The sequence below is a fragment of the Vanellus vanellus genome (genome assembly GCF_965231255.1).
Source record: "Vanellus vanellus genome assembly, chromosome: 8".
Taxonomy (NCBI): domain Eukaryota; kingdom Metazoa; phylum Chordata; class Aves; order Charadriiformes; family Charadriidae; genus Vanellus; species Vanellus vanellus.
Window position 1 is genome coordinate 29,693,341 of NC_138913.1, and position 26,370 is coordinate 29,719,710.

The 26,370-nt window shown below is 42.6% G+C and overlaps 1 protein-coding gene across 1 annotated transcript; it reads left to right on the forward strand.

The window, feature by feature from the left end:
• Positions 1–1,333: 1,333 nt before the first annotated feature.
• Positions 1,334–26,370, forward strand: UBXN7 (UBX domain protein 7; the record flags this gene model as incomplete). Its single annotated transcript, XM_082487165.1, has 11 exons — positions 1,334–1,406; positions 4,483–4,630; positions 6,639–6,706; positions 9,698–9,763; positions 11,645–11,757; positions 17,928–18,074; positions 18,478–18,568; positions 19,729–19,856; positions 20,287–20,680; positions 21,423–21,502; positions 25,978–26,370. The coding sequence occupies 11 exons, from the start codon at positions 1,334–1,336 to the stop codon at positions 26,137–26,139; spliced, it is 1,470 nt and encodes a 489-aa protein (XP_082343291.1). The 3' UTR covers positions 26,140–26,370.

A 26,370-nucleotide genomic window follows, 5' to 3' on the forward strand; every position in this document is an offset into this window, starting at 1 on the left:
GTGCTGGCAGCAAGCCAGCCACATGCAGGGCTATGTTATAAAACAACTGAAAGTAGTAAAATGTTCCTTTCCTAATGATGCAATTTCTGCAAGTAGTGTTATGGCATGAAGAATGCACGACAATTTATTGTCCTTTAGACAATTCTTTCACTCAACGACCTCTCCCCACCCGGGAAAGGGATTTGGGGAAAAACAAGGAAACATGAGGGTTGAAATATAAACAGATTCAAGAGAGTAATACTCAATAATTAACATTAATAATACTAAAGAACCAATATTGATCCCGATGCAAATATAAAATACACAGGGATTATCCTCAGCCCATTCTATCCGTAGAAACTCTGCACTCCCAGCAGGGACAGCCGATGGGGGACACCAAAGCGCTGTGGTTTCGGGAGGAAGGGAAGGACTCAGGGCTCCGGCACCGGGACAAGGAGTTCTCAGGATGGCAGCCACTGAGGGAGAGAGAGAACTCCTCAGCAAGCTTTCTCATTTCTATGGAATGTGATGTTCATGGTATGAAATAACTGTTTGGTCTTGTTCCTCCTCATCCCTGCACCTGGCGAACTCAAAACCAACAAGACCTTCAACCCCACACACCATAGCTGGCTAGAAAGTAAGTATTTTCACAAATTCAGGCATTAGAGTCTTCTAAAAGTGCAGTTTGCCCAAGCATTAGAAGAGACCTTACTGAAAAGTAAAATTACTAAAAGAGCAATTAGTCCTGTGTTGCTCACATCGGGATGCACAGGGATCGAAAACACCCAGCGTGCTTGTTGTTGAGGCTCTTTCTCTTCCGACCTTGAAGATCTGACAGCAAAAGTGTCCCGATAGCACGGGCTGCCCTGTTTCTTGGCCACCTCGGGTCATACCTCCTCCCTCACAGCACCCTGTACACACTTCTGTGTGAAGGCAAAGGCCTGCCAGACCCCTTCCTTCGCCATAGGCATGTATGACGAGGTAAATCTGTGCGGAAGCTCTGGCCTCATGTCATGAGCGTTTCACTATTGCCGCTAAGGCCTCTGCTCCTCGAATCCCCACCGTTAATGAAAGCGGAGGGTCAGAAAAATAGGGGGGGAAAGCATTTGAAAAGCCGCGGAGGCCGCTGAGGCGGCGGGGCGGGCCGCGTTGCCATGGCAACTCCCGCCTCCCCGAGCCTCTGAAGGGGCGGGGCTGGCCGCGTTGCCACGGCAACTCCCGCCCCGCCCCGCCGGCGGCGGCCCGGCGAGGCGCCTCCCCGGCGGCGGGCAGAGGAAGGGCGCGGGCGGGCGCCGCGCCTGCGCAGAGCGGGCGGCCGGGCCCGGCGGCGTGCGGGTTGTTGTGCGGCGGCAAGATGGCGGCGCACGGGGGCTCTGCGGCCTCCTCGGCGCTGAAGGGGTTAATCCAGCAGTTCACCGCCATCACGGGTGAGGCACACGGAAGCCGGGACCCGCCGAGTCCGGCCGCCGCTGCGTGCTTAACGGGCGGCTCCCGTCCGCTCACCCCCCTCTCCCCCGCCGCGTCAGGGGGCGGCCGCCCCGGCGGGCCGGGGGCGGGAGGAGCAGGGCCGCGGCGTGAGGCGCTGCGCGGGATGAGGCGGAGCGGCGCCGGCCAGGCTCCCCTCCCTAGTCTCCCGGGAGGCCTTCCCGAGGCGAGGGGCGCCGGAGAGGCCCGGGCCTGTCAGCGGGCGCGCTCCGGGGCCCGGCCCGCCGCGGCGGGTGGTGCCCGAGGCCCGGGCCGGGCACCCGCCCTGTACGTCGTGGCCCCCCTCCCCCGGCTTTTAGCCGCGGCTTGGAGGCGCTTCCCGGTTGTCTCCGGTCGGCCGAGCTTCCCGGGGGTGCCGGTGCGTGCCCTCCCCGCCGGCGCCCCGCTCCGCTCCGCCCCGGGAACGGCGTCCTGCAAATAAAGCTGACGGCCGGGAGGGGAGAGGGGAGCTGAGCCCTCAGTCCGCGCTTACAGGCAAATAAATCCCTTAGAGCACGGTCGACTTGCTTAGAATTTGGTTTGCTAGCGAAAACGGCAAGTCGCTTTTAAATTGAAGTTTGTGGCAGGTGGTAATTCTTGCTTTAGCTTGTGTACTTTGAGCGCGTGACCCACTTTGCGTTTAATCTGCTTCGCTGTAGTTTCCCCCTCGCTCAGGGCATTGCCTACCAATACTGAAGGAGCGTTTCGTGAAACATCTCTGGCTTTTGGTTGATATAAGCGAAACAGCTTTTAATTTGGTTGCTCTAACCAGCCCAGTTTCAGGTTGCATCCATGTACGCAGGCTTGGATGCACTCAAATCCTGACCAGGGGTGTTGAGGGGGTTTAGTACGCTGTGAACATGCCACTGGTGAATTATTGATCGCTCAGCTATCCTTCAAGAAGCCGTTTATAATAAACCCTCTCGAATAAAAAGAACCTACAGCAAATACGTTTTCATAATAGTGTGTCTCTGTGTGTGCCGTGTGTTTGCTTTTCAGTAGCACCTGAGATATTTGTTAAAAGCCAAACCAGAACAGACAGAGTCATGCTAGTTTACTCTTCCTGACAGCTTTTTGTGCTTATACAGATGGTTTATGTTAAACGTAAGAGCACCCCTCTTATGCTTTTTGAAAAGGAGAGAAAGAACCTGCTGGGCTTCACCCATCCACTACTAAAGTAGAGTTTTGAAGTTTTGTTTTTCCAGTTTAACAGATTCTAAGGTTATATCTAAAAGCGTGTTGTTACGGAGCTTGTCTTGCTGTTACTAGTGTGATTTGACAGGTGCTCAGAAGTGCACACTCTCAGTGGTTTGTGTTAGCAGCTTTCAACTTTGAGTTGTAAGTGTATGAAATCGCTGTCTGTGGGGAAAAGGCTGAATGAATACTGTACAGCAGTTTGATAGTAGCTTAGGTGATAGTGGGGAATGAGGAGAAATAGTCCTCGATTACCTTTCTCTCATCCAGAGGACAGAATTGGGTTTCTTTGATGCTCTCATCCAGAAAAGTATCGCTAAGAGAATATAGCTCCTGTATATCTTTACCAACGAAATGATGGGATCTCTTTGAAATTTGCTTTGAGACTTAACAAGTATTAAGTATTTTCTGTGTGCCAGTGCAAGCACTGAAAATATTCATATGATGGCAGTTTCCTTAGAGTGATGAAGAATCAGTACAAGCACTTTCTGTGTTGGTATGTTCTTAAATAACAGAGGGTTGAGTATAATTTTTCCTCTAGTTCTTCTACATGAATGACTTTGCATGACTGTACAGTGAGGTTGTAGGGTGGTGTGCATATTCCAAACTATACAGGTATTGTTTAATAGCTACAGTTGACATTGAAATGAGCTGAAACTGTCAAAGAGGAGTTCGTTTTAAGAAAATGAACTTGATGCTTTTGCATCATCTTTTGAGATGTCACAAGTTTTTATTTTCCACGTTCTTCATCTTAAAATACAGCTGACTGCCATCTGAGTACGCTTGTCATGACAGCTTGGGGGTTTTTTGGAAAACCAGTTCCCTCACTCAGTTTGGGTTTCTCTGTGATTTGATGTAGTAGTGCTTATCATTTAGGACTGATTTATCACAATGATTTAAAAGTGTATTATCTCTTGTTAATCTGTTCAAACTAGAGCCTTTCCCAGAAAATCTGAGAAACATCCAAATGCATTTTGCCAAAACTGATGTTATCTGTGATTCTGGTGCTGGGGAAAGTGTTTTCCTCATTTTGGTGACTTGTGGTGAACCTAGTAAGAATTACTACAGATCCAAAAGCAACTTCCAAACTGGTTCAGCTGCATTTTGCCACTCTTCTTCCCTACCAGCCTTCCCGTATGAAAATAAACTCTTTGGCAGCCCACCACCTACAGAGACGGATGCTGTAGTAAGTAGACATTTAAAGGGCTGGGTGCGGGAGAGCTGCTACTGAAGAAGGTCCTTCCATTGATGGTATGGGTTTTGAGGAGAAGTTGGGAGGCAGAGGCTGAACCTCTGAGGAAAGAGTGATAAGTGATGCTAAGAACTAGTGTTTCATCCTGAGCAGCAAAAATAAGCCTGGAAACAGAGTAAACTACTACAGATACTCTGTAAAATTGTATCTTTTCTTCCATCTCTAAATATCTGTTATAAGTAGGTAGAAAACTTTAGCAGCAGATTTAGTATTCTGTTAAAATGTTAAGATGGGTTTTAATATTATTTTTTTGTGTGTGTATGCATACTTGTGTTTTGAAAGTTGCACTGGGTAAAGGTCTGACCTCTAGACAAAAAGAAAAATCATGCCAAAACCTCTCAGGTGGCTTCACTAAGTTTTCTCTCGATGGAAGGAAGAACTCTGGCTGTCCTGTATGCGGGCATTCCCTTCCCCTGTGAGATATGTACGTTTGTCTCATTTCATAGTTGTGTTTCAGAGATAAATGGCAACTGATAAACTTTTCTTTCTAATTATTAATGCTTGGATAGAGAAAGCTTGCCACTCAACTGTTCCTAGCACTTCCAATCAAAATGCTTTCCAAAGAATGCTTTAATTTTTCTTTGGCATTACAGGTGCCAGTGAAAGCGTGGGAAAGCATATGCTCGAAGCATGCAACAATAATCTGGAGATGGCTGTCACCATGTTTCTGGATAGTGGAGGCATAGCAGAGGAGCCTAGCACCAGTTCTGCAGGGGTGTCTGCAGTTCGACCGCACACTGAGTATGTACCCGCTGAACGTGTCTGTATAAACAAACTAGTCTGTCTTAAGAATTTAATAGCATAAGGCAGAACAAATAAGACAATTGTCACTTGTAACCTGCTGTCTACTCACTGTAATAAGTGTTTCTTTGATGATCTTGTTAAATTGATTGCTCCGATATTATTCCTGGTAAATAAGTTCTTATTACGTAAGTTGGTGTGTAGACAACATAAGTTAGTCTCTCTTGCATGTACTTCAGAAGTTTTCTGTAGCTTATACATACCATTTTTTCCAGAGCTCAAGACATTAAAGTGGGGATACAGTAGTAAGAGATTCTTACTTCTCAGTTGCTCCAGCAATCTTGATTTGTGTTAATTTGGCAGTTAGTGAGTTCTGTTGTTTTGGTTCTTATAAAGGTGGTGACCCTAGTCCTGTTTGTAAGGGTTTTACTGTGTTGTTTTAAGTGTAACCAGATTCGGCACTGGGAAGGCTAGATCATGTACACTAGTACGCAGAGTAATAAGCAGCTACAGAATCTGCATCAGTGTCTTGAACATCAGATGCCAATAAAAGAAAAGAGTTGTTCCACTTGAGCACGTCAGAGTCTTTCAGTGCTGCCTGTTAATGTGTCTGCTCGGGATAAATGAAATATTTTGAGTGGAAGGTAATTGGTGTAAGTCACATTCATTAAATGTTCTAAATGAAACCTAGCCATGCCTTTGTCTGTATGAAAGTCTTCAGGGAAAAGACAGCTAACTTCTAAAGAAAATTCTTGCCGCTCATACTTCTGAAGCACATGTATAAATTTAAACAACTGGTTAAGTACTAACCTTTATAGTTGATATCAAGTGCCTTCCTGCTTGAACCTTTGACAGGTGATGAAGTTAAAACTCTGTATCTGTAGGTGTTAGAATTCTTATTTCTAGACAACTTCTGGCACATCAGTGACTTAAGATTCAAGTTTTTATTGGAATACTTTCTTTTTTATACTTGACACCCTCCAGGTGCTGGTCAGCTTAGTGTTACTTCTAGGAAGAGAGAACAATAAATATGCAAATGCAAAATGGAGAATAACTAGCTTCACAACAGCAATCAAAGATGTGGAGGTTAATAGCAAGGTTAGTGCATCTTGCTGACATTATGAGTTACTTTTTGAAACCTGCATGGCCAAGAGCCGCAAACTGCCCCCTTTACAATTTCAAAGAGTCCAAGGGAAGAGGGCACTTCAGGAGTAGTTCATAGGCAGGATATAGCGATGGACTTCCTCGGGTGAGCCCATGCCCTCCTTCATGTAGATCCATGGGCCGGGTGACCATGCAGAGTAAGTGACCCTGTTTCAGAGCCCTCGTGATTTCCTTTTTTCTCCTAGTCATAACTTCAGGTTATCTAGCAGTCTCTGCAAATGTAACTAAGCTGTTGATATGAGGGAGCCCAGCTATGCAAGCAAAGAATCGCTACAGAAATGGAGGGAAATGGCCATTTTTACCATCTTGGTTTCCTTCCTCTGGAAAAGAAAGGGCTGTGAGTTTCAAGTTGAAATAAAAAGTCATCCAACAGACGAAAGCTTGTAATAAGGCAGATAATGTTTTTTTCCCTCTCTGTAGATAATGAGGGGAGGAGGGTGGCAAGCGGATTAATTTGCAGCCTTTGCTAAGTTTTAAGAAACTTTTCCAAGTTTTAAAACAGTTATTAAAGAAGAAAAAAAAATATGTTTGAATAGTAGATTGACAAAGCCTGGGATCTAGTCACCCAGGGATCTGTGCAATCTTCTGTCAAGACTTAGAAAGATCATCCATGCCAGATCTTAAATGCAGAGTGTACTAAGTCCTGCTTCAGTGCCATGAGTGGGAATGGATGGTCTCTTGGGGTCCCTGTTGACCCCAAATCTCTTGATTCTGTGCAACAATACAACACCTTCCTTAGTTGGTTCAAGTTGCAGGAGCCTTTGGAGCACAATGGGATGTGGTTTATATAGTACTTGAAATATTATCATCTCTCTGATTATTTTTTTTCCTTTCTCTTTGATAGGGATGAAGTACGAGCTCCAATTCCTCAAAAACAAGAAATTTTAGTAGAGCCTGAGCCCTTGTTTGGAGGTAGGCTTGTGTTTTTATTTTGTTTTTTTTTGTTTTATTTACTTTGAGATGAGCTAAGTGACAAAAGAAAACCAGAATGTTAAGAAAGCCTTGTATGTCTTTTTATTTTTTTTTTTTTTTTTCCCTGCTGCAACTCTACTGCTGTGTAACGTGATTGCATACGTGGAAATACACCAGTGTTATTGAAAACCTCGCACATTAGAGATGCTGCGTTCCCAGTGGTACCAATTTGCTAACTCCAGTTTCATGAGACTTTGAGGCAACAGCCAATTAGCTATGATGAGTATACGTCTGCGTTCTGGGGTTCAGAACCATGCGATACTGCTGTGAAAGTGTTCAAGGTGGTGGGATAAAAGCTTGAGCTTTGACTGACGGGTGAAAATGAAGAGGACAAATGCATGCTTCTGAGGGAGATGATATATCAGAAAGAAATGCTGAACTGTATGATTACTCGTCGTTTTCTCCATTGCTCATTTAGGAATTTAATTTGCTCTGTAAATTGCATCATGCAGCTAGTTTTCTTGTTTGTTTTCCAAAGCTGTTTATCACTTTTGCTTTTGAAACATTTCTTTGCTCTGAGGAAGCAGGTGGTGGAAATGCTGTTTTCTTTTGGGTGCTTGTCTAAAACACTGTTCAGTACTCATGTAATACACTAATGTTCTGAATCTCCAAACATCAATCTCAAACCATCTTTCCTTAGTGGTTCTTTTACAGCAGCATGAGAGTGGAACTTCTGTAGCAGGACTGGATTACCTGGTGCATTATCCTCTCCTTTTGTATAGTGTCTGTGTGGAGATCTAAGGCTCTCTCTTTTAATGCTTGCTTCCTCTAGCCTTGTGAGGCTCTGTCCTTTTTATGTTGACCAGGCTGTTTCTGGCTGTCTGTGGGGCTTTTGCCATGTCAAGTGAATTGAGTGTCTTGCCTTTTTTACTGAGGAAAGCGTTCAAGTGCTCATCTTTAAAGTGGTCTCATACCCATAGGAAATGCTCTTGCTTAGTTCCTGTGCTAGAAGGGAGAAGGAGGCCAAGCTTCGGGTTTACCTTGGAACTGGTTTTCTGTTGATCCTTTTTTTCAACATCAGAGGCCTTTAGCCGGGATGAGATGTGGTTCCAGAGGAAGAAGCTCTGCTGAGGTCTCTCTGAAGACACTGCACCAGCTTATTCCTCTGGCTTTCTTTGTGGCCCAACAGCATTTTTGACAAAGGTCTGTAGACTCCTACGGGTTCAAGAATCTGAGAAGTGCAGGAGTAAGATCTGCTGAGCCTAGTTCTTGGTCCTGTTCTACCCACCTGTGACACACTAATCTCAGAGGTGCTGTCACTGACTGCCCTACTGAGGCAATCTGTGGATCAGTGATAGCCTGCTGGCACTGTCTCGTCCACCAGTGCTAACACACTCACTAATGCCACTTCTGTTTATAACACGAAGCAGCCTGACAAGTCAGCTGAAACTGGAGAGATACTGCATTTGTACTTTTCAGCTCTAACCTCAAAACAGGGAATGTGCCGGTTTCTGGTTTTAACAGCGTCGTGTTGAGGTGGTCCTATGAGCTTGGATTTTCTTCCAGATGAAGAGATGACCCCATCAATTTGTGCTGTGCCAGATACATGGAACCCATCTTGCACTACAAAGGATATCAGAAAAACCTCTATCTGGATGGCTGTGAACACCTTCATCCGCACTGCCAGGCTGTAGCTAAGCCTGGCAAGGGAAATGCTGCTTTTGCTGAAGTGGTCCTTCAATTGCTATTCTTAACTGCAGTTTAAGTTGCTCTGAAGTTGGCTTTAATGGGTTGTGCTTGTGTCTCAGCATTTAGAGGTGAAAAAGATGTTACTTACTGGAGTTAGAGAGGCATTATTCACAGGCATGTTCCTCATTCTGGCTTGCTTTCTTTTTCTGTGGTATTCTGTATGGAATACACTGATTCTTTCTTTGGTACTCTGTCCCAGAAGAATGGAAGGAACAAGAACTGTGTACTGTCCTTTGCCCTTGGTGTGTCACAAGGTGAAAGATGAAAGACGCTGCTTGCGCTATGGGTGCAAAAGCAGAACGGTCTCTAAAATGAAATTTTGGAGGTACTTGTTTTGTGAACTTGTGTGGAGGTCATGCTTTCTCACCATAAATAATTTTTCTTATAACAGGTTTCTGGTGGGTATACGTTGTATTTAGATTGCTCTGTTTAATTTATTATTTATCATGTCTTGTAACAACTAGGCTTTTAAAGTTCTATCATAAAATTGTTCTGCTTTCAGTTAATAGTAATGAAGATTAATAGTTGGAATAAGTCTTGGCAGGCAGTTTTGGTTTGCGTCTGAAGTACAGTGGTTGTGCTGTACCATAGGACTTCAGTGGTACTTGAAGGTACTATTCCAGTTATCTGCCCGGGCCACCGTCCCTGCACATGATCTGTTCTGAAGGTTTCCTTGCAGATAGTGGCACTGAATCCAGTGGAAGAGCTTGGCTGTTGCCAGTCCAGCTGAGAAACTGGGATAGGATCCGGATAACAGATTAGAAAAGAACAGAAATGCATTGTGGAAAACCAAAATGTGTTTCCTAATAAAGAAAATATTCTCCCGTGGGGTTTAATCTTTTGAAGTTTTTAATCTACTTGAAGGTCTTTTGTAAAAATCTTGACTGGAATTGTGATTGTTGATGAATTGTTGATGCTGTGACAGCACTTCCACTACATACTGATGGGCCTGGGCGAGCCCATCAGAAAGGGCTAACTTTAAACTTCTGTGTATTGTTGATAGGTGTTTTGTTTCTGGGGTAAGGTTTGTTGGAGGGAGGATATGTTAAGAAATGGGTCTTACAGATTACCTATTTCCATCCTCCTCCAGCCCTTCCTAATGACCTTACTCCCACATCATTCATGCTTTGGGTTCCTTTTCTGTTGTCCCACACATGTGATGGAAAGTACTAATACATAATTATTTTGATAGCATACTTTTGAAATAATTATTGAAATACTTTTTTTTTTTTTTTTTCTAAGCTCCTAAAAGACGCAGACCTGCGCGCTCAATATTTGATGGTTTTCGGGATTTTCAAACAGAAACCAGTAAGTGTCTAATAGATCAGTAAGCTAGAGGTTCTATTTTTTTTTTTAATGCAAGTAAGATTGAAAAATAATTTCTGTGCCTGCTGTATAGCAGAAGGGTTGTTTTTTTTTATGACATTATTAGGCTGTTCATTTTTGTAGTGTCAGTACTGTTTGCTCACATGTCTCTTCCATGTTTGTGGTACAGTTAAGGTTGTGAGTTTATTGTTATGGGGTGGCTGAAGGGAAAGTACTGAGTAATGGACATATGAAGCAGGTGGTGAAGATGCTGGTCCAAACACTTGGCTGTGTTACATAAGTAAAACCTGCAGGTGGTGTATTCTGTCTGCTTTTGTATGGCAAATACTTTCCTGATAACTCTCAGAAAAATACTTTTTCTGCTCTGGAGGGAATTGAAAAGGGGGAAGAATCGAACACCCACGTAGAAATTAAGTTAATACGCTGAATTCTTCTTGGCTAGCCAGTGGTCATGCTGGCACTTGAATTAAATGGAGTAGCCCTGAGCCTTCTTCCTTGCCCAAACACAAGGTTCTCATAAATTTAATTGCTGTTTACCATTGTCTATGTGTTCATACGCAGAATCTCCAAATGACAAAGCATTGGCTGTTATTTAAGCCATTAAGTTTTATAGAATATAAATACATTTATTTGACAGCAGATATTTCACAGCTGAGTTAGGGCTGTTGTGCTGTTGTTATGGCTGATGTTGCTGGAGTGTTTAAGACATCTAACTGTGGCCCACATTCCCATATAGTTAGGTGCTGTTGGGTGCTGAATTGGAAATGAGTATTCAGAATTACTTTCTTTCCCCTGACAGGTTTTGTCAGGGTTTTCCAGCTGTGTAAATGAAAATACATAATTTACAGAGTCATCATACCCTTAATATTTTTCTCATCATCATAAGACAATATGTAAAACTCCTGTGAGGGTTTATGATGAAACTTTATCGTGCTTTTTGGTAAAACTTCATCAGTGAATATCACTGGCTATCTCTGAAAAAGCGGCCCTGGCCATGAAAGTCAGCATTATATCCTGGCTCTTGGGCCTGTTCCACAGGGATGCTTTTTTCCCTTTGGAGATCCAGTGTCTGCTCGAAAATGGCTTGTACACTAGGGCCATCGACAATTCCTTTCACTACTGGAAAGTTTTTGGTCGTGGGGTGGTTATTTCCCATTTCAGCTGACTTGGTTCCATAAAATACATCGTATCACTGCATTTTTAGCTAAGCAATTGCTGTGATTTATTGTATGTGATCATGTGTATGTAGGAAATACGTTCTGTGTTATTTTGAATGGAATTGATACCACTAAAAGAAACCTGCTCAAAGCATGGTACTTGGGGATAAACAAGCCTGAAAACACGTTTGCCTGAAAAAGACAGTGGTATCCTGAGTCGACTGGGGGAAGAGTAGATATTTAATATAAACATCCAAAGATAGTTCTCCCTGTAAACTAAGTCTGTTTTGTTTTTTCTTTTTTCTTTTCTGTGGTATTGCCTTACAGTCAAGAAATAGAAACACTGGAATAGAAGTATTCCAAGTAAAAGTTATATGTTACAATCTAGCTCAGTTTCCCCCTTTAAAAGCATCACTGAGGACAAGTCACGGCTTTTTTCTTTCTCTTTTGTTTTCAAATACGGGCATATGACCCTCTCTGCTGATACCTTTATTAAGATGTTTCTTAAAAGTGATTTAGATGCCCAGTGCTTGAGAAAGCTAGGGCAAGTGGGGTTCTTACCTTGCATAGCAGCTGATCTCTTTTAGTGTGGTCTAACCTTGTGACTCCAGTGCTGAAGTTTTGTGTATGAGCGTATAGTCAATAATAAATCTGTCTGGTGAGTATTTTGTCTAATTCAGCTTCCTTTCCTCTTGGGGCTGTGCAGTTCGACAGGAACAGGAGCTACGAAATGGAGGGGCAGTAGATAAGAAACTCACTACTCTAGCGGACCTCTTCAGGCCTCCCATTGATCTGATGCACAAAGGCAGCTTTGAAACGGTAAGTTTTGAAATTATGGTGCAGTTCCTTCTGTGATGACTGTGGACAGTGTGGAAGCCTTGCGTTAGGCTGCTGGCATGCGTGGATCCGTTTGTTGGATGATCAGGAAGTTACAAAGGACCATACAGTGATAAATATTTGATGGACTGCGTATGGAAACGTTGATGACTTAGTGAAGGATTTAACTAAAGACCGCATTGTTTATGTTTCAATGCCAGTGTGGCAAATCGCATTTGGTGAATAGTGCACAAAGAAGGAAAAATGGTCAAGAGGTCAAAATGGAAAAATAGCATCCCTTGAAGTATCTCCGTATAGCACGATACAGAAGAAGCTGAAGTAAGATGGCTTTTGATAGGTGAGACAGTACTTAGCAAGGGGCTGTATAGTTTGCAGCACAGTCTTGCTGAAAAGCTCAGGCGGAGTTCTGTTAACAGTTAGGCGGTTTCTGATACCTGAGCTAGTAAAAGTATTTGTGTGTGTCTTGGTCCTGAAGGCACGACTTCATCTTTAGTAGAGGTCTTTCTCTTCTATGAAATCACAGTGGTTGTCTCGTGCATCTGGTAGTGACAGAAAAAGTATCCAAGACATTGTCTGCCTGAGAAGGGGCCTGCAAGCTTTAAATAATTTCAGGTGTCACCTTTTCTGTCTGTGTAGGCATGTGTGGATCTTGTCATAAGTTGTTATGATATGGATCAGTCACTAACTAATGATTAAAGAATATGCATATGTTTTTATTTTTTGAGAAGTTGCAGTTACTACTGAACTTCCACCTGGTCTTTGTTAAGTAGCTGAGATTGATTACTCTTATATGATGATTTTATGAGAATGCAAACTAATGATCAAATGGTGCAATACAGATGATGCAAACAGTACTGGAGATCTGACTCCATGAGCTGAACAAAAATATTATTTATGTTCTTTTCACATTTGCCTCTATTGCCGTGCATGAAGACCAGAGCACTGCTGGAGAAGGTTTGGAGAAGCGCTGGGTGCCTTTACTGAGTCTCCAGCTCTCATCCTGCTGGCCTCATCTCTCTTTTTATGTTTTCCACATCACCAGGGATCAGTTGGCTCGTTGCTAATTCCTGTGTTCTGACAGTGCCCTCCATATATTTAATATTCTAACAAGATTCCAGGTTTGAAAGGATATTGACAGAGGATAGCCATGTCTGCCTCAGCAAATAATTAGGTGCAGCGGACGCAGATGAGCAGACTGAAGTAGCTGGTGCTGAGGCATCCCTGCCTTGTGACATGTGGTTCAGGCTTTAAAATTGTGCCAGATCCTCCCACTGATGATACCTACTGGGCCTGTGATTTAGAGCAAATGTGTGGTTAAAGGCAACAGTAAAGGGAAATCACATGAAAGCAGCCAGTGCTGCTCCAGACTGGAACATAGAGAGCCAGTGAGTGCTCTCTTACCTCTGGTGTGGAATTTGAGAGCTGTGCTAGTCTTTCCTCCTGCCTCCCTGGAAACATACCAAGACTTTAGCAATGTTAATTGTGGCATTTGCCACAGCCAAAAGTAGTTTCAGAGGATGAAATAACTGATTGATAGATTTGATTGTCCTAAGGTCTCTGCATTCTTATTCAGTCTTGTAAATTAAAAAAAAAAAAAAAACAACCAAACAAACAAACAAAACCAAAAAACCAAAAAACCAACACCCAAAAATGGTGGGGGGCGGTTTGCATATACACACCTTGTCCTGTTCTTTGCAGCAACTCGCATTTAAAGACATATACACTTCTGGTATTGGTATTTACCTTTTTGTGTTCTTGTACAGTTCTGTGTCCCATGGGGTACCCTTCATTTCAAACTGACGGTCCTCAACTCCATTACAATAAAAATCTTCAGCTTCTCAATTTGTTTTACCTTCTATGACTGTAGACTGCTGCACTGCTTCAGTCTTGGGACAGCGTCAGGCCTTCTGTGAATCTGGTGACAAGTGTCTCCCAAAATTCATCTCTAGCAAGCTGCTGTCAGCTTCTGCCTTCTCTGTTCACTTCGATTTATTATATAGTTTATATATGTTTATCTTAGATGTTTATCACATTCCAAAGTAGCAAAGGCTAAATACTGTCATTTTGATGCTCTGGTAGTTCAGTGTCAGTGGGGTTTTCTTATTATTACTGGTGTGTGGTGTATTCTAACCTCTGGAGGGGTGTGCAAGAACATTCTGCTAGTGTTGTGCTATGTACATTTATCATAGAATCGTTTAGGATTTATTACTTTATTCAAATTTAGGAAGAGTGGTGGTGTCTGGTCTTACTAAGATTTTCACTTATCTCTGTTGCTTATCTTTGGCAACTCTAAGGTTGATTTTGATAGTAAGTAGATTTAGTTATCTTTGGTTTTCCCCAAGAAACCTCATTTTTCTTCAATTACAAAGAAACATTATTATCAGTAAGAAACAGAAAGTTGCCATTTCATTTTAACTCAGTAATAGTAGCTTTTAAGAGTAGGTGAGGATTAACTTTCATTGAAGAGAAATTTTCAAGTGTTGAATGACAATTTAATCTGTGAAAAAGCATTGTGCTTCACAGAACAACATACGATCACTATACTTGTAAAGTTAAGTGTGTGATTAACTTAATTACACTATAGAAATGTGGTGAAAAAGATTTGATACAAAAAATCTGTAAAAGATTTTATTTTAATCCTGCAGGTCTTTTGGGGCATGGTGGCTGAGCCACTAGATGTTAGTTACCTAGTGGCTGGTGGAATGGGGCAACATAAACCAGAGGCAAACAAGTGATGTGCCAATGAGATTTTAACCTGAACTGCCTTTTTTTTTTCTTTCTTACTAGAAAATTTCAGAGAAACTTTAAGAGCTTGAATACACAGTATCACTAAAAAGTCTGTGTTGGAGGAGTGTTGCGTGGTTTTGTGATTAGGCTGTTAAGAGTCAGTTAAGATTGCACAAGGGATTTTTAACTGTCATTTCCTGACTCTAATATTGAGCTTTAATGTGTATTAAGCTTCAGAGGTATCTCCTTAATGTGGAATCTGCTAGGAATAAATCACTAGAGTATAATAAATACGAAGCATGTTTGGTGTGTAATTTATTTAAAGAACAGCTTGGTTTTGTTCTAATGTCAAAGACTGCTTTCCACAATTGCAGAGGTGTTCATCTCTTCATGCCTATGATGCGAGGTGTGATTTAATTTGGGGGGGTTACACACCAAATCGACTTAGTTTACGCTTGTTTAGGGAGGAGGTAGTTCTGGCTGGTACAGTTCTGTGCATAACACTCCTTAGGATTTCAGTACTTCTGTGAAGTGACTGGATGTTGCAGAGTTTCAGGTCTGACTACATGAAATTTCCTTTTTTTACCAGTTAAACCTTTTCCAGCTGCTCCCTACTTTACAGCTGATACTGATTTTTTTTTTTTTTCTTTGTATATAGCAAGCAGCAATAGTTTGGAAGCTAATCTAGTCATTGTACTTAAATGGTGCATTTATCTTTGCATAAAGTGCTTTTAGAGTGGCTGTTTGCATAAGCGTAGCCTGCAGGTGCACATTTGGCACAGGAATGGCTGGTTGATGAAAGGATGTATGTCCAGCCCAGGCAAGAAGTGTAAGTCCAGCACAGATAGGATATTTCTTGTTAGATAATCTCGTGCTCTGACTTTCTGTCACCTGTTATCTTCCAAACTGAATCATGCTTGATTAGCAGATGTCCAGAAGGTCACAAGATACTGGCTCCACTTCCTTGTTTCTTTCCGCTGACTTAAAGGAGCAGTGCATTTCAACAAAGCTGAGCAAGGAAGAACCACCACGAAATTTGTAAACCATACACGGCTCAGAAAAGTCAAATGAGAGGAGAACATGTTCTTATTAGTAGTGCAAGAGCTAGAGGTTATCCGTGGAGATCCAGTGCTGAGTGTAAAACAAGACTGCTTTCATGTACTGTCTAACCAGATTGGTGGTTTGTTGCTATAAGTTGTTGTAGTGATGAAAAATGTGAATGGGTAGAAAAGGGAAAGGTAACTTTAAGTAGATCCATTTGGTTTTGCTTTGGTTTTGCATCTGGCCGGTTGTATCTGTCTTTGAAAGTTCCAACTCTGCTGATTGCTGAAAGCTTGAACAGAGATGCTTGCAAGGAGCGGTTGTTCTGTACTTACCCTGTATGTGTGCTCTTTAAGTGCCTCCTGCTGGCCTTTATACCTCGAAGGAGGAGGAGAAATGGGGGGCAGTTGATGTTGGAAACAGTGGATCTGAAGCCATCAGCCATAGCTTTTGGGATACACAAGCCAGCTCTTCAGCCTTTCCTTGTTCTTTTTGTTACTTACCAAAATGACCTACCAATATAATCTCCAAACCCACAGTGTTTCTTCCCCCCACGCTATTCTCCTTCCACTCACCTCCACTCCCTCAGAAAAACCCCAGTAGCTGCATAAGAGCAGAGTTGTGTGTGTGTGAGATGGTAGCAATTTAACTGTGTCCTTTTTAAATGTTAAATGTGAAGCCTATTGTTTTTAGAAGGAAGTTAAAAGTAGTTTCAAAAGCTATACCTGCTCTACAGGTGAAAAGTCATCTTTGCAAATGTTCTGTGTGGAATTCCCTGCTTGCATCCTTTCGAGGACCTTAGCTGGACGGAGGAGAGGTAGAGCCAGGTTTTCACTAATACTGAAAAATAAAGTAAGTGTAGCGGAGTGAGATGCCCTTTCCAGCTTTCTAGTTATATATTTTTGAGTTTGTTCTGTTAATCCAATGTGGATTACATTAGAATACAGGACTAAGGCAGTCCAATTGACTCAAATAACGTAAGGATTTTTGTTCCCTTTAATCTTGGGCAGTACCTCTAGACTTCATTTTAAGCTGATTTCCTAGAATTAGTTCTCAAAATCCGCAGCTAGCTGAAAATGAGTTTTTTAAATAAAAGCATAATGACTATATTCAAGACCCTTACCAGTTACTTAGGTGTCACTTGCCCCACTTTTCTCTGCTGGTGACCAAATACTGGATTCTGACACTGTAATGTTTAGTGGTAAGTAGTTAGTGTGAGGTCCCTTACAAGAACAGGAGGACTATTCCATGTGTCTACATGATTTTTTTCCTTTGAGTAAAATAAAATAAAAATTGGCTCTGCAGGTCACTTGGCCATGCAGATTAATTTTGTAGACTGAGATTCTTCACTTCGTGAAGCTAAATGTGTGGGGTTCACATGTCTGTCCATCACACATTGGATAGACTGACTGTTTTAAAGTACACTGGCTAAAAATTGTTTTAAAATTAAAAACTTTGGTTTGGGGAGCAGACTATTGCCCAAACCAGCAAAGTCTTGCATAACATCCTAATTCCTTGAATTTGCTGTTAAGTGCATTACCAGCAGGATGGTGAACACGCTTATAAATAAGTACCTTTTTTCTTTTTTAAAAGGAAAGGGAGTTCATATGCTAGTTCCGGTCTTTCCAGGCGGTGAGAGCATTCCTGCTGTTGATATAGCCCTCTTTTTTTCAACAGGTATGACAGTTCAGCGATCAGAATTACATTCTTGATCAAACTCCTACCATTAACTTGCCACCAAGCAATCAGACAATGCCAGCTTTGTGACTCAAACCAGTAAGATTTCTTCCTGCGCCTTCCCGTCTTCCTCCCCACTTGCAGTCTGGATAACAAGCATCAAAAAAGGATGCCTAATTTGGCAGTTGCACAGTAATAGAGTAACTCAAAACTTGAAGAGAAAAAAGAAAACACGCAGAGAGGGGGTCCTGTCGAATTGATGCAAGTCCTCTGTCAGTTATGCAATATACTTAAATAGAAGATGATCCACAGGTTTATCTTTAGAATGAGCAGGTCTTTCCTCTGTTGTCAGATCAGTGTGATTGACTACAGTCTTCCCCGAACAAATACTTGATTCAGCGTCCCTGTGTCGTGTCCTGTCCCCCCTGCCAAATTGCTTTTCCCACTCTGTGCTTGACTTGTTGAAATCTGGCAGCTCTGTTCATCGATGTGATTCTGTAATCCAGACAGTCTCATTTAAAGCAAGTGTTTCAGCCCTGCCTTCTGTTTTGTGGATGCCTTTTCACTAGCGCTGTCCATCTCTCTCACTGTGAAGGGGTTTTGGTGAAAAAATCTGACAGTGTTAGAAGCCATCACTGATCGTTGCTGGCATTGGTTAAGTCTGGCTCTTCAGCTCTATCTAATGAAGCTTTTCTCTCTGCTTACAGGCCAAGGAGTGTGGTCAGATGCAGAACAAATGGCTCATGATAAACATTCAGAATGTGCAAGATTTTGCCTGTCAGTGTCTCAACCGTGATGTCTGGAGCAATGAGGCCGTGAAGAACATAATCCGGGAACATTTCATTTTTTGGCAGGTGGGAAATTTAATGGGGCTGTGCCGATAACTTGGTGTCCTGGTAGATGGGGCAGTAGAAACAAGGGACTTCTTTGAATAAAATGGCACTGTTACAGTTCTCTTGCTGAACTTGCAGAAAAGATGCAGTAGTTCATGGAGATGTAGTTTATGGATGTAGATGTTCATCAATACGCATTTGAATGCGTAAACTGTCTTTCCCTTGTGCGTTCGAGATGTTACCACGTAACTTCTAATACATGCACTGAGAGGCGTATTTTCAGCTTGTGAGAGTTACTGAGAACTGTATGTACTGTTTGTAGTGCATACGGTAAAATAGAGAAAAACTTTGTATATTTTCAAGGTAGGGTTTGTTTGTGTTCCCTCTCCACCCAGTAATTTGCTTCCGCTGTGGTGTTTTGTAGGTATACCATGACAGCGAGGAAGGACAGAGGTACATACAGTTTTATAAATTAGCAGACTTCCCTTATGTCTCCATCCTGGATCCCAGGACAGGTAAGATAGGTGTTAATCGGTTACCTGCATTTTTTGTATCCAGTAAGAAGGACTGGTAGTTGTAGGCTAGAATACAGTCTTTCACAGTATGGGTTACATTCGCCTGAAGAATCTCAGTTACATTGTTTTGTTCTCTGAGAGACCTTGTTGTCCTGAAGAAGTGAAGCAATATGTTTTGGAGGAACTAAGGGGATAAAACTCCCGAGGCTTGCTGAAATTTGGGTTATTTGGTTATCGTACTTGGTATAGTTTAGCAAGTACTTTGCTTGGAAAGTGAAGATAGTACCACCTGGTGGTAAAACTCTGAAATGCACTTTTTAAGTGTCCTTTTAAAAGGTACTTGAAATAGCGATGAATAAACTGCAATATTTGTAAGCATTACATGAACCTGCTTCTTGCTCCGTGCACAGTAGCTTTGTGAGACTCAGAGATGACTTATTAAATTGCATCTTCATTTTCAAAGCCCATTTTGGCTTTGGTTTTTTTTTTGTTTGTTTGGGTTTTTTTAACTAAAGACTCAAACTTCTACCTTCCCTTCCAGGTCTTTTGAAATTGTTATTTTTTCTTCTGTATCCCAACACCCTTTATTCTTTTATCATCATATAATACCACTGTATTAATTGTCTGGTCTCCTGCTTCTCAGAACTGAACTAATGGTGTCTGTAATCAGAGCTGAGATTTCTTGCTGTATGACATAAACCACCCAAAACGTTGTTTTTTGTTTTTGTTTTTAATGTTGAGACTGAAGTTAGAGTGCACTTCTTAGCGCTTCACTTGTGGAAACAAATGCTGTTTGCCAAGGTGGAGAATCAAAGCAGATGAGAATGTAGAAATGCTTCTTCGTAAACTTGGTAGTTCAGCTTTTTTTCATTTTGATGCCTAATTCACCATTCTATGCACACATTCCCATAGATAAAAAGAAATGAACAGAAATAAATATCTGTATTTATATCTGTCCAAGTATTTATATCTGTCCATGACTGAAACCTTTTCAAGGGGGTGGAAGGAGGAAGCTTCATAATTATCAGGTGGTAGCTTGTGGGAAGCTGCGGTTCCGCAAACACGGACTCTTGCAGAGGGCATGCACAGCAGCGTGTTGGTGTGTTTGACGCTGTAATCTTTTGCTGAAATTACGTTTCATGACACCATTTGTTCCCTAGGCCAGAAACTAGTGGAGTGGCACCAGCTAGATGTGACTTCTTTCTTGGACCAAGTGACTGGGTTCCTGAGTGAGCATGGACAGCTGGATGGCCATTCTACTAGCCCTCCCCAAAAATGCTCTCGTTCAGTAAGTATGAGGCCCTCTAGGAAGACTGGAGAAAACTGAAAGAAAATGCTAGCCTGGCTTTATCCTGCTGTACTGATTTCCCATGCGGTAGTATAAAGAGACTTAATGAGTTAGTGCAAGAGCATGCAAAAATACGGTGCGCCAGAGAATGCCTTCTCCCACAATAACTATTTTTGTTGTGCAGTTTGTGCTTTCGGCATTTGTTTTGCATTTAGCTCTCGCAGAATTGTGCACGCGTGGAAGGAAGAGATACCACTCCATGTGAAACTCCAAGGAGAAGTCATTAACTAGCCATAGCCTGACTAGCTTTCCATGGTGTTTGTTCCTGACATTTTTAGTAGCTTGTCTTTGGAAGACTGATGTCCTCTTCATTTTCAGTATGTATTTAAAAGCAATTTTTATGTATTTATATTATGTCTGTGCTCAACAGGAGAGTCTCATTGATGCCAGCGAGGACAGCCAGTTGGAAGCTGCTATCAGAGCCTCATTACAGGAGACGCATTTTGATTCCTCACAGGCCAAGCAGGAGAGTCGGTCAGATGAGGAGTCAGAGTCGGAGCTTTTTTCTGGAAGCGAAGAGTTTATTTCGGTTTGTGGATCTGAGGAGGAGGAGGAATCAGAGAATCCTGCCAAGTTGAGGAAGTCTCCGCACAAGGACTTGGGGTATAAAAAAGAGGAGAGCCGGAGGCCTCAGCCTGAGCCCCCTGCAAGGACTGAGCCTGGGACAACATCAAATCACAGAGTACTGCCTTGCATTGATGCGGGGATACTGGAGGAGTCAACTGACAAGCCTGAAAGTACATTTCAGGGCCTAGATGTGAATGGTAAGTTGCCACTTTTTTTAGTAGTGACCTGTGTTTTGGGTGTTTTTCCTGAAAATCTTTATAGGCTGACAAGCATGGTTTCATCTCTTGTTTTGAAAAGCTAAATCTTTTCTTCTGTCTTACTCCCTCCTTGACACCAGACATTTGAGCGATTCACCTTGCCAGCAGCACCACTTTGGCGTAGTGATGCCACAAACTGCAGAGTTGTGCTAGTCACTGAGCTCAAGTTTCGTAGTTTCTTGTCCACGAATAAAGTACGCATTGGTGTAACACAGGCGCATGTGACAGGGCTTCTACCAGTATGGTAGAGAGGAGCACAACAACATCAGCCCCACCTCATGCTCAATTAGCTTGGCTGCCTTGATGGTCTGCACTGAGTTTTAGTAATGCAACTTTGGCTAATACAAATGAGTCCCCGGAGGCTCTGTTCCTCCCTGGGGTGCCTGAGGTGGGACACAGCAGAGTGAGATGGTCTCAAAGGCAGAGGTAGCACAGTGTGCTTTTCTTTGGGAACGCTGACCATTTCCAGTTGCTACTATTAACTTTTGAGAGTCCCGAGTTTGATGTGTGTATTTTAAACGTGTGGTAGAGGTACATATCTTCATAGACTGGAACCTTGTATTTGTCTTCAGTCCCTAACCCTGCTATGCTGTACAGTAAAGTGTGCCACCTAAAATCTACAGAAGAGCTCAATTCAGCTGCCTTGTTGTTTGTTAACTTGTGGTAACTTCCTTTATGCTAGGACCAAAGGCACAGCTGATGCTAAGGTATCCAGATGGAAAGAGGGAACAAATTTCACTGCCTGAACAAGCTAAACTTCTGGTGAGTGGAGTTAATTGGAATCCTTCTTTGAGTACAGGAAACCGGAGAATTTCTTTTCCTGTGGTGGCACTATTGAAATCGGATCTAATGAAAGCGGTATATCCAGGGAGCGCTTGCACTGTCATTCTGTTGTGTTTCTTCCATGTCGTTCCTCTCTTTGATCAACAGAGTCTTCTGGCTCTGTGTGGTTCCATTGCTGCTTGGGTTGCGTGTATGCTCCAGTGTCTTCTGTAGTCCCAAAACTGCTCGTTTCCTTTCTAAAATTGCTTTAGATGGCTTTTGCATTAATCATTAAATTACCTTAAAATACTCTCAGCTCACTTGTTTATGGTTGGTTTTGTTCTTTTCTAAATGGAAAAGTTCAGTCATTGCCCATGGTCAGACAATCGTAAAATCAAAGGCAAAACTCTTCATTATTGTTCTCCATCTTTTTTACTGTACTTCCACACTCCCTTCTGGATGTGGATGACAGAGCAGACTTTGGAGAAAGTTCTTCCAAAATAAATTTCTTATAATATTATTTAATTACTGTGCTTCAGGTGTACATCTCAACTGTGCTTTGGGTGTTAGCTGTGAGTTTTCATGACACAGTGTCCAGTTAAGTTCATTTTAGTGAAATCCACCTAAAAGCTCTGTATTGAAGTCTTAGGGAAGGCAAAAGCACACCTCTTCAGAAGGGTCTCGTGTAGATCTAGAAGGCAAGTGTCACACCTGTTACACAAAATGAGACTATAACCTAGTCTGCAGCGCTCTAGGAGTGTACAGTGCCTCAAGCTCATATTCTCATCCTTAACCCTTTTGCTTGAAAATAAAGGGGGAAAAAAACCCTTGCTTTTGTTATATCATCAGTGCTCTCAAAACCAAGGGTAAGTGGGTGGGATGTAGACTGCCTGCAGTACTACACGTGGAGTCCTGGGGCAGAAATATAAAGACTGAGGAACACTGGCAGAACACGGCTCTTACTGGAGGAATCAGCTTTACTTCCAGACCTTCGTTCTTGCTTTGTCACAGCAGTCATTGGTGTGTAATGTTTTTCCAAGTACTCTTTTATATCTTAACTGCTTTTTGAAAACAGTCTGTTAAATAAAGTTGTGTGTATGATTAAACATACAGCACTTTTGAATACTTAATTAGTTTATTTAAGTGATATATAGGTGTAATATTGATATATTCCTGATAATCCTGACTTCTAGTTTGACTCCTTTTATGGATTGCGGTAGTTAAAGGAAGTTAATGTCGGCATGTGATTTCCTTTACTGCCACCTGCTCTACAGTCAGCAGAGGAATTTAGGTGAGTCGAGGTTTGTGGGTAAAGATAAGTTTTTGTTGCAGAGCTGAACAGGCACCTTTTGTGCTCATGTCATGTGATCTTTTTAAGCCATTTCGGTCAGATCAAGATTGAGTCTCAGGTGTTTCTTTGTGAGCATTTTTCAGCCCTTAGTTGCTTTAAGCTGTCCAGAACTATAAAAAGAAATTGTTTAAGGAGACAATTGCAGTTCAGAAGTTTTAACTGATGTTACAATGCTGCTCTCCCACCAACACTGGCTGTTTTTAAAAACAGCTTTTTAAATCATTCCATTGTTATCAATCCAGAGTGGCTTCTTTACACACTCTTATCTCCAGGTTGTGCTCATGCTTCCAATATTACCATAATCCTTTTTTTCCTCCAGGCAAAAAAAAAAAAAAGGTAACACTGTCTTTTTATAGAAGCAATTGCTCATTGTGTACAATTAGGTAGCTGACTTCACTCTGTTCAGCAGCTCAGCCCTTGGTCCGCATCACTGCGTGGTAGCCTGAGTAACTTTTGTTGTCTACCAAGTGTTGCATTGCCTTAAAATGGGATGGGGGGAGTAGGCAGTAAACTTAACTGGATTTTTAAACACAGTGGTTTGTAAAGGACTTCTGATAGTCCTTGTTACCTGAAAAGGAAGTCAAACCCACTTGCTTGCATTCCTCGTCAGACACAGGCATGGTGCTCTGCAAAGCCTGTTGAAAAACAGTCCAGGCAGAAGAGGAGGTTGGGGCAACAGTCTCCTCATACCAAAGGTTTGTGCGTGGATTTTGATGAATTTGGAAGAAATGTCTATGCTAGTACTTCCCTGGCTGTTCCACAGCCATCAAATCTTGGAAATGTCCAGGTTGAAAAGGATCTGGCCTAACCCTGTGCTGAAAGCAGGGCTGTAGATGAGGTTATCCAGGGCCCCCTCAAGCTGAATTTAGAGTACTTCCAGCAAGGGACATTCCACCACTTCTCTGGGCAACTTACTGCAAAGTTTCTCACACAGTAATTATTTCTCTCCTTCCTTATATTTCAATTAAATTTCCTCTGGAGCAACTTGTGTGTGTTGTCTTTTGTCACCGTGCATCTTTGTGAAAGAAAGGCCTTTATCTTCTCTGCACTGGAACTGATGATATTCCCACCAAGCCTTTTCCTCTCCAGGCTGAACAATCCAAGTCCTTCAGCCTTTCTTCATGTACTGAGGCATGTCCTATACTCTAGGCATTTTGGTGGCCCTCCACTGGATTCTCTCCAGTTTTCCTTGGCTCTCTTGAGACATGCGGAGAGACCAAAACTGAACACACTATTCCAAGCGTGGCCCAACAGAGTGGTGTAGTCATACCCCTTGATCTGCTGGCAGTACCCTTGTTGATGCAGTTCAGGTTTGCTATAGCTGCTGCTAGGGTGCACTGCAGACACATTTTGAGCTTTCTTGATGAGTTTTGACTATCTCTCCATGACACCCTGGACCTTGGCTGTAGGCAAGCAGCAGGCTTCCAAGACTCAGAGTTACATCAGCAGTTGGTTGCTTCAGTCCCTTGCAGGAGTCCCCTCCATCAGCATGCATGGCTTTTCCCTGCTGGTTTTGACCTACTGAGTAGGGCCAGTGGGTCCAGTTGTGTCCTTGTGGAGAGGACTTGTTTGTCCTCTTCATTTATCACCAAGATTTTATATTGTTTTTTCAACTGATTTTTTTTTTCCCCCTCCAAGTGAGGAGAGCTGCTGTTTTGTGGCCACAGGTCTCCAGGGTGCCTTATCTTGCAAGTTGCTGTCCTGCCTGTCTTTGTGTCTTGCTTCTGGTCACCCCATTCTGTCTGCACCCCAAAGCCCGAGTTCTTGCCCTTGCAATGTTGCTGCCAGCATCCCACTGCTTTCCTCCTCATCTTCCCTGATCAGCAGAACAATCTGACCTCTTCCTGCAGCTCCTTGACCTCACGCTCCATCTGCATTGATGCCCCTGAAACATTAGGAAGGGTGCTGCGGGCTGTTGTGGGGAACCACGTCCTGTGTCGTGTCAGCACCGTGTGACCGACAGCTTTCCTACCAGAACACAAACACCAAAGCGAGCAGCCACCCAAGTGATCTCCTGAGCCCCTTGCCTGTGAGCTGCGGCAGTAACTGCCAGGTGCTGGTTTGCGACCACTTTTTCTTGTGTGCTGGGTCGCTGTGGTGCCGAAGGGGCAGCTATGTCATGAGGGACAGCTAGTGGAATAATTGGTACTAGTAGAAGCTTAATAATGTTAGATTACCTTTCCACTTCATTTACTGGCGTAAGGTTGCCCACCAAAACTATGTGAACAGTATTGTTGGGACCGCCTTATTTTTTCATCCTTTCTGTTTTATTACATACTAATTGTCTCCCCCCCACCAGCCCCCCTTAAAAAAAGCTCTGACTTTTCATTCTGTCAGTCTTGCTCTGTTGCTGTATTCCCTACTGTTCTGCCAATCTCCATTGCTCTATCCCTGTCTATTCGTACTTTACGCTCTCATCTGCTGTGTTTCCTGATAAAGTAGGAAAATCTCTCTCATCGTTTCATGGACATTAGCTCTTCCTAATACATCTGCCTGTTGGGTTGCGAGGCTGATACCCCTTCGTCCCAATGCCCTCTGTATCCTGCCCCAATTGCTGTTGTAGTCAGAGAAGTCAATGAGTTGAAAAGAGCTTTAGAAAACAAAACAACCCCAAAACCTCATGCTTCCTGAAGGCAGGAAAAAATTTGAATTTATAGTAAAAATACTGCATTTATTTTTGTCAATGTTACCTGACAAAAATGCTTCTTTGGTGGCTTTTAGGTTTAATGTAAGGCTAATACCTGATGAACAAGTGAGGAGGCTTCTGTTTTGGGGCACTTAGGTGGTTTTTTTGTTGTTTTTTTTTTTTTTTTTTTTTCAAATCTTATTTTACTGTGCTTTGAATGCGTGATCGGGAATTCTGCTCCCTTGAATTAATGTGCTATTATGTATGTCTTCGCTCTGTTTAAAGAATCAGTTAGGTAAGGGATCACTTCGTAATTGCTTTTTATGATTATTCATGCCATGTGTGGACCAAATTAGACATTAAAGAGGGTTTATACTATATGCAAAATTTCCTTTGTCTGTGGTTACAAACTTTTTTAAAGGAAAATTGAATATTTTTGTACATTCTTTTGTGTTGTTTTGAATTATATGACACTTCTTTGCCTTTCTTTCTCTCCAGGCTCTTGTGAAACATGTCCAGTCAAAAGGATACCCCAATGAACGCTTTGAACTTCTCACCAACTTCCCTCGAAGGAAACTCTCCCACCTGGACTATGAGATCACGTTACAGGAGGCAGGCCTGTGTCCTCAAGAGACTGTCTTTGTGCAGGAAAGGAATTAGCACCGTGGCCTGAGTTCTCCCAGCCTTCCTCTCCTCTCCTCTTTGCCTGGGGCACCAACTCATTAAATATGCAGTTGAGGGTCATAGGATTGCAGTGCTGAAATTGGGCAGGCAGCCGGCTGGCCCTTCTCTCTCTTCTTCCCTTCTCTTGCTCTAGTGACCAAATGAGAGTGTTCAGAGTTTTATTTTCTTCCTCAGCTTGGGCCCTGCGGAGAGCAGAGAAGAACATCT